Genomic DNA, 17,312 nt, shown 5'->3' with positions numbered 1-17,312 from the left:
TCACAAGTACAGTGAATAGTAGGCTATTATTGATTGAGAAAGACAAAAACACAGAACACTGACAACGGCAAACTAAAAGTAAAACTGATTTTCCAACAAACTGTTTCTGCATTTAACAGCGTACATTACTGGCATAAAACTGCTGTCAGGCTCCCTCGGTATGACTGGGTGTTTTGCGCACGTAAACGCGGGGTATGTTGTTGAGAGTTCCTCCAACTKCCCCTCTGAGCTGCTTCGTCCAATGAGTGCGTCGAGGGCGAGTCGGGCCTCATCGACGAAAACGAAGGAGACTGTGGGGGAGGGTCACGTGTGTATACACTGCAGGGTTCAGTACCACTCAATTCGTAGTAAGTTGTCAACGTCCTCCCCTTTCGAGAACAAACCTCGTCAGACTAGAAACTGTATCGCCAAATGCAGCAGTAGCCCAAGTAACTACGCAGAAAGTAATATATCTAACTATACCGTTTTTGTATTTTTTTTGTTACAAGTCAACACCAAATGTAATTACAGAGAAATGTCAGTGGAAGTACAGCAAAACCCGATGCCTCCGTAGCCTTGTCGCCGTGCCAAATCTGTACTTTTCTGGTGAGTTTTCCTAAAATATTTGTATAATTTTTCGGCAGACTGCATATTGAGTTCCACACAAACATATTTCCTATCTATGTTCGGACGAAAGCATTGACTTTACTGTTTAATTTGGCTGTAGAATAAATAGGTAGGCTATGATAAAATATAGCGTGTGTTTGGATGTAGTGGTCAACAATAGCCTCACAGATGTTATGTCATCTATACTTTCTATAGATGACAGGTATCCTCGCTTAGCTCCCAATGGTCCGTAGCACCCCTGGGGAAACCGGCGCCGAATAGGTTGCAAGCAAATGGATACAATGTATCCGCGAGTCTAGATTCTGTAAGGGATATAATGATACATTGCTTTTAGTTTAGCAGGATGTATTTATTACATTAGACAGTTCAATAAGTTACGAAAAAGTAATCGTTTAACAGCTTTGTGCTTTAATGTTTCTGGAAACACTTGCACAAATAGGTTTCGTAATCACTAAAGACCCTATTACCAGCAATCTAATTCATGCATAGGTAGATCATACTGTGACTATCATCAACAACATTGATTTGAAGGATGATATAACTTACAAACATATGGACATTTTACATGAACCTACCGTTAAAGTCAGACTGGTCTCATAGACTAGACATAGTAAACGTAAATCCGGGACACTCAAATTAGTACGATAAGCGACATGACCAAAAGTATGTGGACACCTGCTCGTTGAACATCTCATTCCAAAATCATGGGCATTAGTAGGGAGTTGCTCCCCCCAGCCTCCACTCTTCTGGGAATGCTTTCGACTAGATGTTGGAACATTGCTACAGGGACTTGTTTCTTCTATTCAGCCACAAGAGCGTTAGTGAAGTCGTGCACTGATGTTGGGCGATTAGGCCTGGCTCGCAGTTGGTGTGCCAATTCATCCCGAAGGTATTCGATGGGGTTGAGGTCAGGGCTCTGTGCAGGCCAGTCAAGTTCTTTCACACTGATCTCGACAAACCATTTCTGTATTGACCTCACTTTGTGCATGGTTGCATTGTCATGTTGAAACAGGAAAGGGTCTTCCCCAATCTGTTGCCACAAAGTGGGAAGTACAGAATCGCTTAGAATATCATTGTATGCTGTAGCGTTAAGATTTCCCTTTACTGAAACGAAGGGGCCTAGCCAGAACAATGAAAAACAACCCCAGACCATTATTCCTCCACCACCAAACTTTACAGTTGGCGCTAMACTTTAGGGCAGGTAGCGTTCTCCTGGCGTTCGCCAAACCCAGATTCGTCTGTCGGACTGCCAGATGGTGAAGCGTGATTTATCACTCCAGAGAACACGTTTACACTGCTTGAGAGTCCAATGGCGGGGTGCTTTGCACCACTCCAGCCGACGCATGGTATTGTGCATGGTGATATTAGGCTTGTGTGCGGCTGCTCGGTCATGGAAACCCATTTCATGAAGCACCCGACAAACAGTTCTTGTGCTGACGTTGCTTCCAGAGGCAGTTTGCACTCCGCGGTCCCGTTCTGTGAGCTTGTGTGGTCTACCACTTTGTGGCTGAGCCGTTGTTGCTCCTAGATGTTTCCACTTCACAATAACAGCACTTACAGTTGACTGGGGCAGCTCTAGTAGGGCAGAAATGTAACTTCTTGGAAAGGTGACGGTGCCACATTAAAAGTCACTAAGCTCTTCAGTAAGGCCATTCCTCTGTCAATGGAGATTGCATGACTGTGTGCTCAATTTTATACACCTATCGGCAATTGGGTGTGGCTGAAATAGCCGAATCCAGTCAWTTGAAGTGGTGTCCCACATAATTTTGGATATATAGATTATGTTATGTTTGGTATGGTGACATAAGATAGAAGGTTACTTAAGGCGAAAAATGAAAAGAGGGTGGTTGGTCGGGGTGGATGGGTAGGTATATAACGTGAATGTCTAGCTACCCAAAGGATCCGTGTTCGAATCTCATCACGGAATGCTTTAGCATTTGAGCTAATTAGCAACTTTGTAACTACTTACTTTTTAGCTACTTCGCAACTACTTAGCATGTTAGCTAACCCTTCCCCTAACCCTAACCTTAAATATTTTTGCTAACCCTTTAACCTAACTCCTAACCCCTAGGGCTAGCTAACGTTAGCATTAGCCATCGTTAGCCACAACAAATTGGAATTCGTAACATATCATACGTTTTGTTAGTTTGTAACATGTTGTACATTTTGCAAAATTCGTTACATATTGTATGAATTGCAATTCATAACATATCATACGAWMTGTAATTTGTAACATAACATATGAAATGGATGATGACATCCACAAATGTATACATACGAAACGTAACATATCATACCAAATGGAGTGTCTCAGATTTCCGTACAGAATAATACGAAATGCACTGAGACCATGTTGTTAAAGTCCACCTGTGACTTAGCGTGGCAATAAAGTGTAATTATGGATCTATTGCTTGAAGGGCAATTCCACGTAACAGAATTATGTTCAGACTCAGATTTTTCACTTTAAAATGTATGCCAAACAAAAKCCATTGATTTCAAAGTTTAACAAACCAACTATATGCACCAGGACTACTTTGAAAAATGTACACAGAAAATTGAACAAAAACACATTTACTGGAAGAATGGTGCAGGTGCAAAGTTTGGTATCAGCAAAATCTCCCTCAGTTTMTAATGCGACCATGTTTTCCCAAAACTCTGTTAAATATCGGCTCTGAATTAAGATTCAAAGATGCAGACATAATGGGGTGTCAGCTATAATATGACACCTTGAGTTTGAAAAAAATCTGTTTTGGTTATTGAACTACAGTAAGTGATGTGAATGTAATTACATCATGGGTCCCAGATCTGTACTACATAGAAATGCATAATTATGGGTATGTCATTATCTTCATGYTGATGTATCCTGAATAGGTACACAAACGTAGAAATATGCAATATCCTCCTTTGCATTTTGGGGTATTATACTACACATTAGCTATTATTTTAATGAACTCTGRCCCCAAACAAGACCAAATTTGGTTSTTCTGGACCGGACCAAATTTCAACCAATCATAAGTTTGGACATCATAGTATAGCACAGTAGAGCACAGTAGAGTARAGAGGTACCAATGTCTATAACTGTTAGAACCCTGAATTCACCCATATAGGGCTCCAGATTGTMGTGTGTGGGGCCACGATGCGGCCAGTCGCTCCTACAGACATTGGACATTGGTACTCCCACTGTACTGTGCMGTCCAAACTTGTCAAACATAGACGTCTATGATTAGTTAAGATTTGGTCCGGTCCAGACCAACCAAATTTGGTCTTGTTTGGGGGCAGAGTTCATTAGAATCCAGCGACGGCCAGCGCGGATGCTGTTTACAGTAAATGGAAAGAGAGGGGGCTCATGGGTAGGTGTCAGTAAGAGCCGGGAGAAGTAACATTAACTGGCAAGAGAGAGACGAGCGAGGCAGAGAGAGGGAGGGGTTGTCCAGACTGTTTTCACACTCTCGCTTTGACTAKCAGACAACAGAAAGAGAAAGAATGAGCTGAACATAACAGAAAGCCAGTGGAAGGTAGGACAGTAGATGACCCAACTCTGGTTTMTAACTACTATGATTTTCCATTGTAGCCAATTCAATTACATGTGCTTGTTACATGTGCTAACTTTCATTATCCTCCCTCCTCATGAGGGCGAGAACTAAAGTGAAAGACAGAAGGCACTGTTTCTTAAACTTACAGAAGGCAAATCATTTCGCCAAAACTAAAACTAAATATTGATATTATTTGTCAGAGGTCTTTACTTCAACATTATTGTGTTTTGATGTTTTCCTAATTCCTGGTAGATGTTTTCTGACCTCTTTTCATTCTGTTTGACCAGAAATCAAAGTCATTTCTTATGCCTGATTTTTATGATGGAAAATGGATGAAAAATGTATCTATGCCTTKATTTCCTGAAAATATAGACTGTTAGCTTTTATTTGTCACCTAATTTGATACGCTCCAATGAACTTCACATGAGTCATTTTACAAGTAAATCATTGGAAACTATTTCACAGGTGGCATGATGTTCAAGAAGACTGACAGGCCATGCTCTCACAGATTACTTTGGTTTTAGAAATGTACTTGCACTGCAACCAACTACACACTTTCTTGTCAAACATACTTTTTTCAGTGTGTATTTACATGAGAAGTCACTTGGGAAGGGYATTTTGGCTGTGCTTTGGCATCCCTTGATATAGTAGCCTACTGATATGTAACTTCCATATTACACAATTTACTGATATCATGTTGTTACTTAATTGGTAACTAATACATTAAATTGTGTTTATGATATAGATACACTTGCTATTCGTTAAAAGTCTCAGTGGTGGTTAATTACAGTGTTAAAACATATATTTTGGAAAATATTCACAGATTCCTGTGATTATTTTCTTCCTATTCTGCATTAAAACTGCTACTTAAAGCCCCCATGCAGTCTTTTTAATTGTATTCTTAAATCATTACTGTATGTCTAATAAATCACTGTGCGTGTTTATTTAAAAACATGTTTTCATTTATTTCCCTAYGGCTCCTTTTTCCTTTGAAATGCTCAGTCTGATCGTGTGGCGTGTTGATACAAATGTAAATATACTGTATTTACATACACAGCCCTGATTGGCGGATAGGATCTTCTAGACCAGGGGTGTCAAACTCATTCCACCYAGGGCCAAGTGTCTGCGSCRTCTTTTTTTCTCTCCTTTCAATCAAGCCCTAGACAACCAGGTGAGAGGAGTTCCTTACTAATCAGTAACCTTAATTCATCAATCAAGTACAAGGGAGGAGCAAAAAAAAACAGACACTCTGCCCTCCGTGGAATGAGTTTGACACGTGTGATCTAGACTCTAGAGCCCTCAAACTCAAAGCCAGTTCCACTGCTTTTTTTCTTAATTGTTCCCCTTTAATCAGACACTGATTTAGACCTGGGACACCAGGTGGGTGTAATACATTTTCAGGTAGAACAGAAAACCAGCAGGCTCTGGACCTCGTAGGGTAASAGTTAAATACCCCTGCACTAGAGCCTTCCCACTTACCCCTTCAAAGTAGGAGGATACATATGCAAATAAAATATGACTGGTCATTGGTCAGAATAATCAGATCCGATTATGATGTCATGCAATAGGACAAAAACTCCATCCCACCTGAATAGGCCGAAATTTTWATAATACTGTATTATTTTGTCAAGCCATTTGTGAAGAAAAACTCTGGAATGCCAATACAGAACAGAAGTTCATTAGTTTACATGAATTCATGTTTTTTTAGTAGCAGCATTCCCCTATATGAGAACTAGGGGAAGCACTCGGGTGGGTTTTTCCACGTGTGTAGCTGACATGTTTCTACTGGATRATKTAAGAGACATATCAKATTTTCCCATTTCGTCATCAACATTGTCTTCCTTCAATCACTTCACTGAGTGCCGTCCAAACAGGAATGATTGTTTACAGGAATTATGCAATATTTAAAAAAATATCCTCTAGTCTCTTGTCTAGCATGTATAGTACGCAGACTGGCTGAGATTAAGGACCGGCTGGACTATCAATAGAAAGCACAGAGGTGAGGTGTGGAATAATGTCCGTAGATTAGACAAAATGAACAGAACTATTTACCGCAATATTGTAAATAAGTCCTTTTTTTGCACTGAAGTAGTAAGAGAAGCCACCTGCCACATGACATACAAAAACACAATGCATAGTTTTGCTCCTCATTTTGCTGTGATTGTGTAACAAAGTCACACTAGGCCATTAATTATAATGAGTGAAAATGCACCAGGTTTTACACTGTTGAGCATTATGGTATATAACAAACCCTAAGCCTGCGGCACACCGGAGCGGGCACCTTAACACAAATCACGCGCCGCTCCCCCTCGGTTGTTATGCTACTCTGAGGGAAGCCAAAGCAGGAGAGAATATCAAAGGGAGCTATTCATGAGAGCTGAAGGACTTTCACAGGTGGAATTATTCATGAAACAGTAACGTATTCTCTCATCGTTCTGAAATGTTAATGTGTGATCCCTCCTAGCCTCTCCTCAAACGAAGTGCAAAGAGGACAATCGGTGTGAAACCAGACGTGATGCCAATATTATCCTGTTTGGGAAAATAGCTAGATTTTTGAGCAGAGGAAATTACCTGTATGGTATGAAATGAGTTTGAATGAAATYTTGGCCTAATCTAAWTGTGGTTAGATTCAATGCTCTGTTAGTTTGCGCAACATCTGAAAGTAAGCCTCCAAATGTGCAGTATGATCCTTCCAAAAAGCTGCTCTTGCTCTAGCTATCAAACACGATTACAGACATATATGTGCTCTCGTGACGTCATTCAGGCGATTCTGAGAAATAGCTGTACGTTCCAGAGGGGAAGTGAGGGGTGTGAGCCTATCACAGCGTGTCACACTATTCACATCAAAAACCCTGAGATATCAAATCCATCTGTATCCCTGAACACCCAGTCTGGAGGGAGGGGACCTGCCAWAGCAGAGTTTCTCCTTTTCTACTTCTGGTAATATTAAACTAACAACATTGAACCTTGAAGATGAGTGAAATGAGCAGATTGTCTTGGATCAGGTCAGGTGTAATATCTTGGTGTTCCCATACTAAATGTGTTGTAGTGAACTCCTGTGGTTACAGCATACAATATTGGACCAGGCTAGTGTAATACCACAGTCATGGTAGGGTTTCGTGACATACTGTTGACCGAAYGCTTCTTACAATTCAACCAGGTGTCCTATGAATGACATTTTCCCATCTCAACCAGGTGCCCTTTATAGTGAAGAAAGCGCCTATGGAATGCCCTGTTGTGTTGATGTGCCTGTTAKTGTCAGTGATGCGTCTACCATCCCAGTCCAAGTTCTGTCATGGTCTCTTGAGAGAGAAAAGGTTCTGGAAAACTGGTGAATGAAAAGAGATTTACAGAGAAGAACTGCAGTCTATTCCAACACGAAGATTGTACTGGAATACAAAATAAATTAGTTGTGTTTTGATGTTCGGTGTGGGTAATTAAGAGGSGATGACAGTGTGACATAAAAGGCGATTACGTCTAAAGCACGCGGTGTGCTGTGTCTTTTGATTGTTCACACACACTTCCACAGCCCATTAGGCTGCTGTGTTCATTATTAACACACTGTCCAAGTCTCTGGGAGGACTCACACAGTCAACACTGCTGTCCCATGAATATAGAGACATTTAATGTTTTTCACACWGTGTATTCATATACTGTATTCTTCACATTGCTCATTCCGCAATGTCCTACTGTACATTGCAGTTTTGTTACACCGTTTATACACACTGCGTATTTATATACTGGATTATAAACTGGGTGGTTCGAGCCCTGAACGCTGATTGGCTGACAGCCGTGGTATTTCAGACCGTATACCACAGGTTTGACAAAACATTATTTTTACTGCTCTAATTACATTGGTAACCAGTTAATAATAGCAATAAGACATCTTGGGTTTGTTGTATATGGCCAATACACCACGGCTAAGGGCTGTATCTATAAGGGCACAAGGCGAGACCCAAATGCAGACACAGGAGGCAGATGGTTGAGCTCTGATATTTATTATAGCAAAAGGGGGAGGCAAAAGGCAGGTCCAAACGGTACAAGCCGATAGGCAGGCTTGAGGTCAGGGGCAGGCAGAGTGGTCAGGCAGGCGGGCTCAGAGTCAGGACAGGCAAGGGTCAAAACCAGGAGGGCGAGAAAAGAGAGACTGGAAAAAGCAGGAGCTGAGACACAAAAATGCTGGTTYACTTGAACAAACAAGACGAACTGGCAGAGAGACAGGAAACACAGGGATAAATACACCGGGGATAATAAGTGACACCTGGACGGGGTGGAAACAAGCACAAGGACACAACAGATCAGGGCGTGACAGTATCCAAGCACTCTGCGTTGCGTCGTGCTTAAGAACAGCCCTTAGCCTTGGTATATTGGCCATGTACCATACTCCTTCAGGCCGTATTGCTTAATTATACACAGAGTGTACAAAACATTAGGAACACCTGCTCTTTCCATAACATAGACTGACCAGGTGAATCCAGGTGGAAGCTATGGTCCCTTATTGATGTCACTTGTTAAATCCACTTCAATCAGTGTAGAAGAAGGAGACGGGTTAAAGAAGGATTTTTAAGCCTTGAGACAATTGAGACATGGATTGTGTGTGTGTGCCATTCAGAGGGTTAATGGGCAAGACAAAATATTTAAGTSCCTTTGAACGGAGTTTAGTAGTAGGTGCTAGGCACCGGTTTGAGTGTGTTAAGAACTGCAACGCTGCTGGGTTTTTCATGCTCAACAGTTTCCTGTGTGTATCAAGAATGGTCCATCACCCAAAGGACATCCAGCCAACTTGACACAGCTGTGGGAAGCATTGGAGTGCAACTCAGTATTAGGAAGGTGTGCTTAATGTTTTGTGTATACTGGATTCTTATTCATATACTGTATGTTATGTTAGGAGCTAGTAACACAAGCATTTTGCTGCACCCACTATAGGGACCCATTATAACATCTGCTAAACTGTGTACACGTCCAATAAAATTTGAGGAGAGACCGACTCTAACTAGGGGGTTGAGAGCTCAAGATACACACCTGTTCTTCCTGTTCAGTACGGCAGGGTGTTATTCCCAAAGACAGGTTACTCACATGCCTTTGTCTTTAGTCTTAGTGAGCCCTCCCCCACCCCTTTAAACTCCAGCAGAAAACGAGTCACCTGGTGGCTTTAGAGTGGTTTTTACAAGGGGCAGTGACAGCCCCATTTCACCTGTCTCTGGGAAAGGAAAGCATCTGGGAGTTTTTGGAAAGGTAACCGCACACCGCCCCCCCCCTGCTGCACGCCCCTCCATGCAGTGTACTCTCCTTACAGCCAGCTGCAGAGGTGTGGAGGAGCACACAGGAACACGTGTGTGTGTGTGTCAAATCGAATTGTATTTTTTTGTATGCGCGAATACAACAGGTGTAGATTTTACCATGAAATTCTTATTTACGAGCCCTTTCCCAACAACACAGTTAAAAAGTAGAAAAGATTAGCAAAAAAATAATAATAATGGAAATAGTAACACAATAACAGTAACAAGGCTTTATACAAGGAGTACCGGTACCGAGTCAATGTCCGGGGATACGAGGTAATTGAGGTAATATGTACATGTAGGTAGGTGTAAAAGTGTCTAGGTAATCAGGATAGATAATAAACAGAGTAGCAGCCGCATATGTGAAAGTGTTTCTGTGTGAGTGTGTGGCGTCAATATCCATGCTGTCTCTGTGTGTGTGTGTGTGTGTGTGTGTGTGTGTGTGTGTGTGTGTGTGTGGTGTGTGTGTGTGTGTGTGTGTGTGTGTGTGTGTGTGTGTGTGTGTGTGTGTGTGTGTGTGTGTGTGTGTGTGTGTGTGTGTGTGTGTGTGTGTGTCCTCAGGCTGAAACTGAGTTATGTAATTGAAAGAAGGAATGTTCTCTTTACTGGCTGTGGTATCTTCTCAGCCTCTTGCAAACAAAATCATCCGTCTGCTCTGTTTCCAAAACATTGTCTGTAAATGTTATTTTGTAGTAGTCTGACCGGTCACCAGGTAAACACTACGTAATATGAGCTTGTAAATATGCTTCCTTACTTTGCACGAGAGCGGCATGTGCACCAGTTGATTCATCCAACCTTTTAAAATCATGTTTTTTGTCTCGCGCTTTTACGAAGCATCAAACCCCACGTCTCTCTTAGGGGAATCTTATCATTGATTCTATATTTTTCATTTTGAACTATAAGCTTGAATACAATGTTGAGAATTCTCCCCTTGTTCCATTCCCTCCTGACATAAGCTCTTTTGTTAGCGTATGCMTTCACTTCTTCCTGAGCAGAATTAATATGATCTGAGTTGACATGTTCCAGTTCAGACTCCGGCAGGCAGAGTTATGTAACGGGTGTTTTTAATGAGCAGCCTCTCACTGCGTCGAGCAGCAGGCTTGATCCCCAGTCAGGCCYTTCCCCCCTCCATGTGCCCAGGCGTTCTCTCTGACCTTGCCCTGAACTCCAACCTCACGCTCAGTCCACTCCACACTGACKCCTCCCTGGGACCGCCCGGCCAGGCACAGGGGGGCTGCATCACATTTCAGTCTATAAATCTACCCATCACCCGCAACATTGCGCAAACTCCTTCGCTCTCTCTCGTCTCTGTTCCTCTCTTTCGCTCGCACACACACACACACACACACACACAAACAAACACAGACACAAATACACACACACAAACCAGTGTAGTAACCTGAACAGAAGGCGCTCATGCTTTGGAAGAGACATGGATTGGAAGAAGTAGAAGCCAAGCGGCCTGCAGAGTCAGGCGGTAGTAAAGAGGGAGGTCTTCATCTGGAGGGCAACTCTCCAAAGGCAGCCTGGCCCCTGCATTTTATTCTTCCATTAGAACAAGGGATTCACTTGCTCTGGCTGGAGAGSCCCTSAACACTGCAGAAAGAAAGAACGTTTTTTAAGGCTGGAGCTGACCAATGAAACATATTGTGAGGAGTTTTTATTCAGCCAGTGAAATGCAATGAAGTGGAATTAATGGTGTTACCCCAMGCATAATAGCCATGCCGTGTGTGGTTGTGTGTGTGTCTGTGTGTGTGTGTGACTGTGTGTGTGTGTGACTGGTCTTGCTTCTCTCCACAGCGTAGCACTTTTAAAGAACCACAAGAATGACTCCAATAACATGGATAGTCCTAGAACATGTCTCAGGGAAACACGTGAAATGAGAAAAACCAAAATGTCTATTGTTTAGTTTCCCACAAAGAAAAATATATTTCAAACAATCTACTGATCTTCTTCACGATGGATTATGAGATTGTTTAAAAGAGAATGGAATCGCATTATCTCTTCATATTTTAGTTATTTTAATTCAAACAGTAGGAAGGAGAGCGGGAGACAAATGAGGGTGGAGAACATTTTCTCTTCAGTCATCAGTGTTAATACTTGACCACACATCAGCCGTTTTCTCTTCAGTCATCAGTGTTAATACTTGACCACACATCAGCCGTTTTCTCCTCAGTCATCAGTGTTAATACTTGACCACACATCTGGACTTGTTTATGTAATGAAAAACAAGATAACTTAACTAATGTTGTTCTCCCCTCTCTGTCTGTCTCCAGCCAAGCCAGTGCACCAGTGCAGCCCTCTCTCAGAGCCCTAGCTATGTGGAGCTGTATGGCTTACAATGAGACGGACTCCAGCTCCGAACACCGGCTCTGCCAGGACTTTGGCCTCGTCCTTTCCGTCTTCTCCTTGTTCTACCTCATGGTGTGCTTCCCCATKGGGCTCTGCTACAACGCCCTGCTGGTGGTGGTCAACCTCTCCAACAAAATGTCCATGACCATGCCGGACGTCTACTTCGTCAATATGGCCATCGCTGGCCTGGTCCTCAACCTGMTGGCCCCCGTGGAGCTGCTAGGCCCTAGCTTCACCCGGTGGCCTGTGTGGGAGTACAACAATGAGATCTACATCACCCTGCTCATCCTCTTCAACATCTCCTCCCTGGTCATCATGTACTCCACCACGCTGCTCAGCCTGGACTACTACATCGAGCGAGCGCTGCCGCGCACCTACATGTCCAGCGTGTACAACACCAAGCACGTGTGCGGCTTCATCTGGGGCGGCGCCGTGCTCACCAGCTTCTCCTCGCTGCTCTTCTACGTGTGCAACCACGTCTCCACCAAGATCATCGAGTGCTCCAAGATGCAGAACAAGGAGGCTGCGGACGCCATCATGATGTTCATCGGCTACGTGGTTCCGGCCGTGGCCGTGCTGTATGCTTTCGTGCTCATCCTGCGCATTAGGAAGGAGTCCACCCCGCTGGACCAGGACTCATCCCGGCTGGACCCTTCCATCCACCGGCTGCTGCTGGCCTCTGTCTGCATGCAGTTTGTCCTATGGACCCCGTACTACATGACTCTACTGGTACACACTATAGCCGGGGKGCCGGGGAGCTACGGRAGCAACAACAAACAGRGGCTCACAATTTACTTCTTCCTGAGGTGTCTGTCGGAGCTGCTGGCCTTCTCCAGTAGCTTCGCCATGCCTCTCATGTACAGGCAGATGAACAAGAACTTCTCCCACAAGCTGCAGCGGCTGCTGAAGAGGCTAAACTGCAGGGGCACATCCTGCCCTCACGAACACTCCTCAGTGCAGCAGGTGGCGACGTGAGACAGGGCCAGGCCTTACTAACCCCTAACCTCTTACCCAGGCTGCACTTATTATCACAGACCCCACAACATGTGGCCTTAGAAGTCAGCTACAGGTCCACTGCTGCCACTCTGGCTGGAGTCTTGACTTTCAATGAAACTAAGGAATCTTCAGTGACTTTCTAGAACTTGACTTTCTTTATCCAGTTCTGTAGCGACAGGACGAACCAAGTAGAAACCACTAAGTGCATTAGCAAGCTTGTCACTTGGATACTTGGTTGTTAGATTTGGGGGGGCGCAAAGCCGTTGTAATGCGGTGTCTCTTCTAATACACACATAATACACACATGGGTGATTCACCAACACAGGCTGTAGAGATATTGCGCTGCACACCAAAACTGACAATGAGTTATACTGTTGGAGTAACAATTGTTTTTATATCTCATGTGTCAATTAGCATGTTACTACTATGCATGTAGTAGGTAGGAAGTGGAATGCAACCTGTTTATYACCCTGTCAGACCACCCAGTGCCCCGGAMCCTGAGGCCATGTCTCATTGAAGAGTTCCTGTCCAGCCTCGGCCACAACACTCTGGAGTGGTCTCAAATGGCACCCTATTCCCTACATAGTGCATTACATTTGATCAGAGCCCTATGTGTCCGGTTAAACTGTAGTGCACTATATAGGAAATAGGGTCCCATTACAGACACATCCTCTGTCCTCCACTGTCTTGCACCTAGAGAAAACCTTTGCCTGCTCGTCACCCTCAGCAGTTTACACAGTACTATACATGTACCTCGTTTCATTTCACACCCCTACGGCATTACATAGGATCATGTGAACTACCGAGAGAGTTCTCCACACAGCTTCTATTCAGGGTTCAGGCATGGCCAACTTACCTCTTGTGTCCTAGAATGCTKTCACTTAACTGGCTGCACACAACTCCCAGTCATTGTGTGGGGAACATTTGCCTTGGCTCAGTTTATGTGATGTCTAAAAGCTGCTTAGAGGCACAGAAGTGACCTGCACAGCTGCTTTGCTATCTTGCTTCCCACTAAAGAGGAAGACTGTTTATATATAAAACATGTCCTATTTATATTTAAGCTAAATAATGAACACGTCAATCACATTTCACTCTTGTCGTGTTACGGTGATGTCCGTTATTGCATGTGATTATGTGATGGTGTGAAGTGTTGAAGTCTTTGTTGCTAAAAATGAAAAGGTCAGTTTAGTCATCTCCACTTTGAAAGAGACAATACAATGATAAGCTGTAACCCGTTGTTTAAACATGTTGCTTCTTGCTACTGCTGGTGTATCCAGGCCACCTCATGATAAGTATTGACTTAATTAAAAGAAAACGTTTTGAGTTTCATGCTGAGGAACCCTAAAAATGAGTCCACACCCTGTTAATCATTATTTAAGCTCTGATCAAAGTCCTCATTTATTATAGTTGAAATGCTCTTTCTGAYCAGTAGAGCAACAGAGGGACAGATATGTCACATGTTCTGCCCTGCTACTACCAGAAACAAACAAATGACTTATGTCTAGATTTATTTTGGCTCATTTTAATTCCAGGGTTGTTGAATGATGGTAGAGTTCACTGAAAATGTCATACAATGAAAATGATTCTGGCTCTTGCATGGTAAAGTTAGTTATAAGCAATGTTATTCTACCTTTTAGATATGACCAACAACACCAGGAAATAAAGAACGGTTAGGAATAGGAACTGAAATAGGGAACAGTGAATTCTCACAGTTAAAGATTCAGTCTGAGATCTTAGGCACTTCCAACTTCCTAACATATCATACGAAATGGATGACATAGTACACAATTGTTTTCTACTTTCGGGTACCAGTTTTGGCTCAAGAGCACTACTTTCAAAACTACTGGCTGAAATGATAAAAAACCTTTGGCGCGTCACTTTAATGTGATTCTTAGTTTTAGAATTACAGATTCCAWCGCCCTTTACCTCCCCTTTATGTTGTGCCGTTATAACCCACCAAAATTAGTATATATTTTTTAAAGAACCAGTACTGTATGTTTATGGGAAACGTTAGAGTATGCTATTCTTTTAAATCCACCTATATAAGCAGAGATAAGAATGTATTTTATTTCATGAGGTTTAGCTACATAGGTCAAGATMAATCCAGTTTCAGATGTGATGATTTTGTGACTGTGTATATACCAGTATATGTATAATATGAAATATCTGTATATATTGTATGTTAGAGATTTACTGGYAAAACACCATGTCCTCTCWCAAATACAGTATTATTTTCTCAAATATATATTTAGATACTGTAGCTTCAGTAATCTTCTCTATTGTCGGTTGAGTCAAAYACTGATTACACAATAAACTAAGATGGGAATTAAACACAATGTCTGTTCTTTTAGTTTCTCTTTGTCTTGACGTTCAAAGTGATCTTTTGATTTGCTCATTTCAACTGTATCCGGGATCCACAGTACATTGTCATGACAAATCAATGTCAAAATAGATTGCATTGTAGTCCATTTCTGAGGGTATGCTTGTGTCAGTAAACAATGCCAAACTTATTTTTCATTGCTGTTTGAAGCCATGGGGATAGTGCCAGCTATAGAGAGCAGAAACCACACTTATGTGTCATCTTGCAACATACTGTAATTAGGTTTGGTTGCCCATCTACAGAGCTTGGTAAACCATAACCATTTATACTGTAAAAAGAGCTTGTTTGCTTGTTCTCCCATTGGCAGCGGAGTCTCTTTTTTTCAAATCAACACACTAATCACATGGGACAGGCTCAGACAATCCCACCTGGGACCCTYTGACCTGGGGGTGTTTCCCTGCGTTGGTCCAACTACAGACCTGTCATGTTTTATATCCATGTGGTTGAAACCCAGCCTCGTCAACAGCAGGATCTACTTAAAACACCCACACATTTTGAAATGAATCGATGCTATTTATATGTTCCGATGAATTTAAGCCCCCTTTCGAGAGATGTTATTATGGGTTGATATCCCCCCCCCCCCCCATGTCCATTTCCAGGGTTAATGTTGAGCTACCGTTGTGCACTATAGAGGTAAAAAATRATCTGTATGACAGCYGGACACATCCATTTCCAACGTTAATCTCTTCATATACTGACACCTAGAATAGACTCTCTGTCTGCACTGTAAACCCACTAGAGTAACCGTGGCTGTGGCATGTCCCTTTAACCACACTGTGTAAAACAGGAACAATCCTGGCATTCTGTGAATTCTTTTGACATCCGTGGGCCTGGCTATACAGCCCAGTGTTGTTGCAATTCTCAACAAGAGCAATATTGTTCTGCCATACGATAACAGTGTGGAGCAGCTGATGTGGGAGTCGTGCTGGAGATAAAGGAGTCCGAGAAAGCAGAAGCAGAAAAGTGAAGAGATTAAATAGCGAGTTGTTTTGTTAGAATGTCCAACTGAGAGGAGTAGAAGGAGTATAAACATGGTTATGACGTATTCCAGCATGGGGGAAAAGGTGACAGACATGCGATCTAGCCCTGGAGACTTTGGCAGGGTTTATACTCAACAGACCCCTCACACTAACTCAAACCGTCTCAGTCTACATTTGTAATTACTTTTGAGGGGATGAAATTTAAGCTTAACCAAATGAAAGCACAACCCTTTAATCTACTTTAAAGGGATTCCCTGCTGGGGAAAAAAATTACTTAATGATCAGTTGCTGCTGCTACAGCTACTGTTGATAGATACTGTAAATGTTCAGGCTTTAGGAAGTCCTGAGTCTGCACAGTCGTGCAACATATACAGTACAGTATACACTACTGCTGTGCTTTGAGTCCTCGTAGCTATAGGTTTTGCCATACAGTGCAGCCATAGTTTAAAAGAGAAGGCTTAAAATACTACCGACTGTACATCTGGAAATGATATGATAATGGAGTGAATTGAAAACGGTTGCCATGGAAGCAGTTCCCTTCTGAGAATAGGAGTTTCTTAAGGTAGACTCACTAGAAAGCAGTATTAAGAAAACAACACACTAACCATCATCAGTGTATGTTTCCCTRACTATGATAACATGTTAACCATTTTAGTTGCTGAAATAAATAGACWAGTTTGTGGCTGCATGTCATCATTTGTAGTTATTTCCATTAATGAACAATGGTCTGTACGATAATATCCATCTGTCAATGTACTATATTCTGTGTGTCAGCTGCAAGTTCCAAATGGGAGAGAGAAGCTGTTTCCAAGAACACAGGAAGTCCTATGTAGGTGAAGAGCATTGAAGCGTGCTGTCGACTAGCCTGAGGACAGACAACAGCACATGACCCTGTGCCTGGACACAATCAGCTCCTTGTCTCCCCTCAGCTCCATTGTCAGATCTACACCTGTGGAGCAGCCAGCAAACAACAACAACCTGCTACAGCCTGACCAGGAGAGAATGTTGATGTTCTTGATGAAAAGACAGTTGGTGAGGTCACCATGTTTGCCACTGACCCCTTTACCCTCGTATCCTATGGTCTATTTGCTGAGTTACTATATATACATAGCATTTGGCAAGGGGCTCTCTAAGTTCAAGAGAAAAGCATGTATTTAAGATACGTTTCAGGCTGCAGAAATAGCAC

At 42.7% G+C, this 17,312-nt stretch overlaps 1 protein-coding gene across 2 annotated transcripts; it reads left to right on the top strand.

Moving 5' to 3' along the window:
* Positions 1-330: 330 nt before the first annotated feature.
* gpr146 (G protein-coupled receptor 146) lies at positions 331-15,102 on the top strand. Of its 2 annotated transcripts, XM_070449159.1 has the most exons (3): positions 341-585; positions 5,197-5,310; positions 11,695-15,102. In XM_070449159.1, the coding sequence occupies exon 3, from the start codon at positions 11,738-11,740 to the stop codon at positions 12,743-12,745; it is 1,008 nt and encodes a 335-aa protein (XP_070305260.1). In that variant the 5' UTR covers positions 341-585; positions 5,197-5,310; positions 11,695-11,737; the 3' UTR covers positions 12,746-15,102. The 2 variants fall into 2 exon arrangements, with proteins under 2 accessions (XP_023868091.1, XP_070305260.1); XM_024012323.2 differs by lacking the exon at positions 5,197-5,310 and having other exon boundaries at positions 331-585.
* The last annotated feature ends 2,210 nt before the right edge of the window (positions 15,103-17,312 follow it).

Source organism: Salvelinus sp. IW2-2015, linkage group LG20 (assembly GCF_002910315.2).
Source record: "Salvelinus sp. IW2-2015 linkage group LG20, ASM291031v2, whole genome shotgun sequence".
Classification (NCBI taxonomy): domain Eukaryota; kingdom Metazoa; phylum Chordata; class Actinopteri; order Salmoniformes; family Salmonidae; genus Salvelinus; species Salvelinus sp. IW2-2015.
The sequence above is the reverse complement of the archived record's forward strand: the minus strand, read 5'-3'. Positions and strand labels throughout refer to the sequence as shown.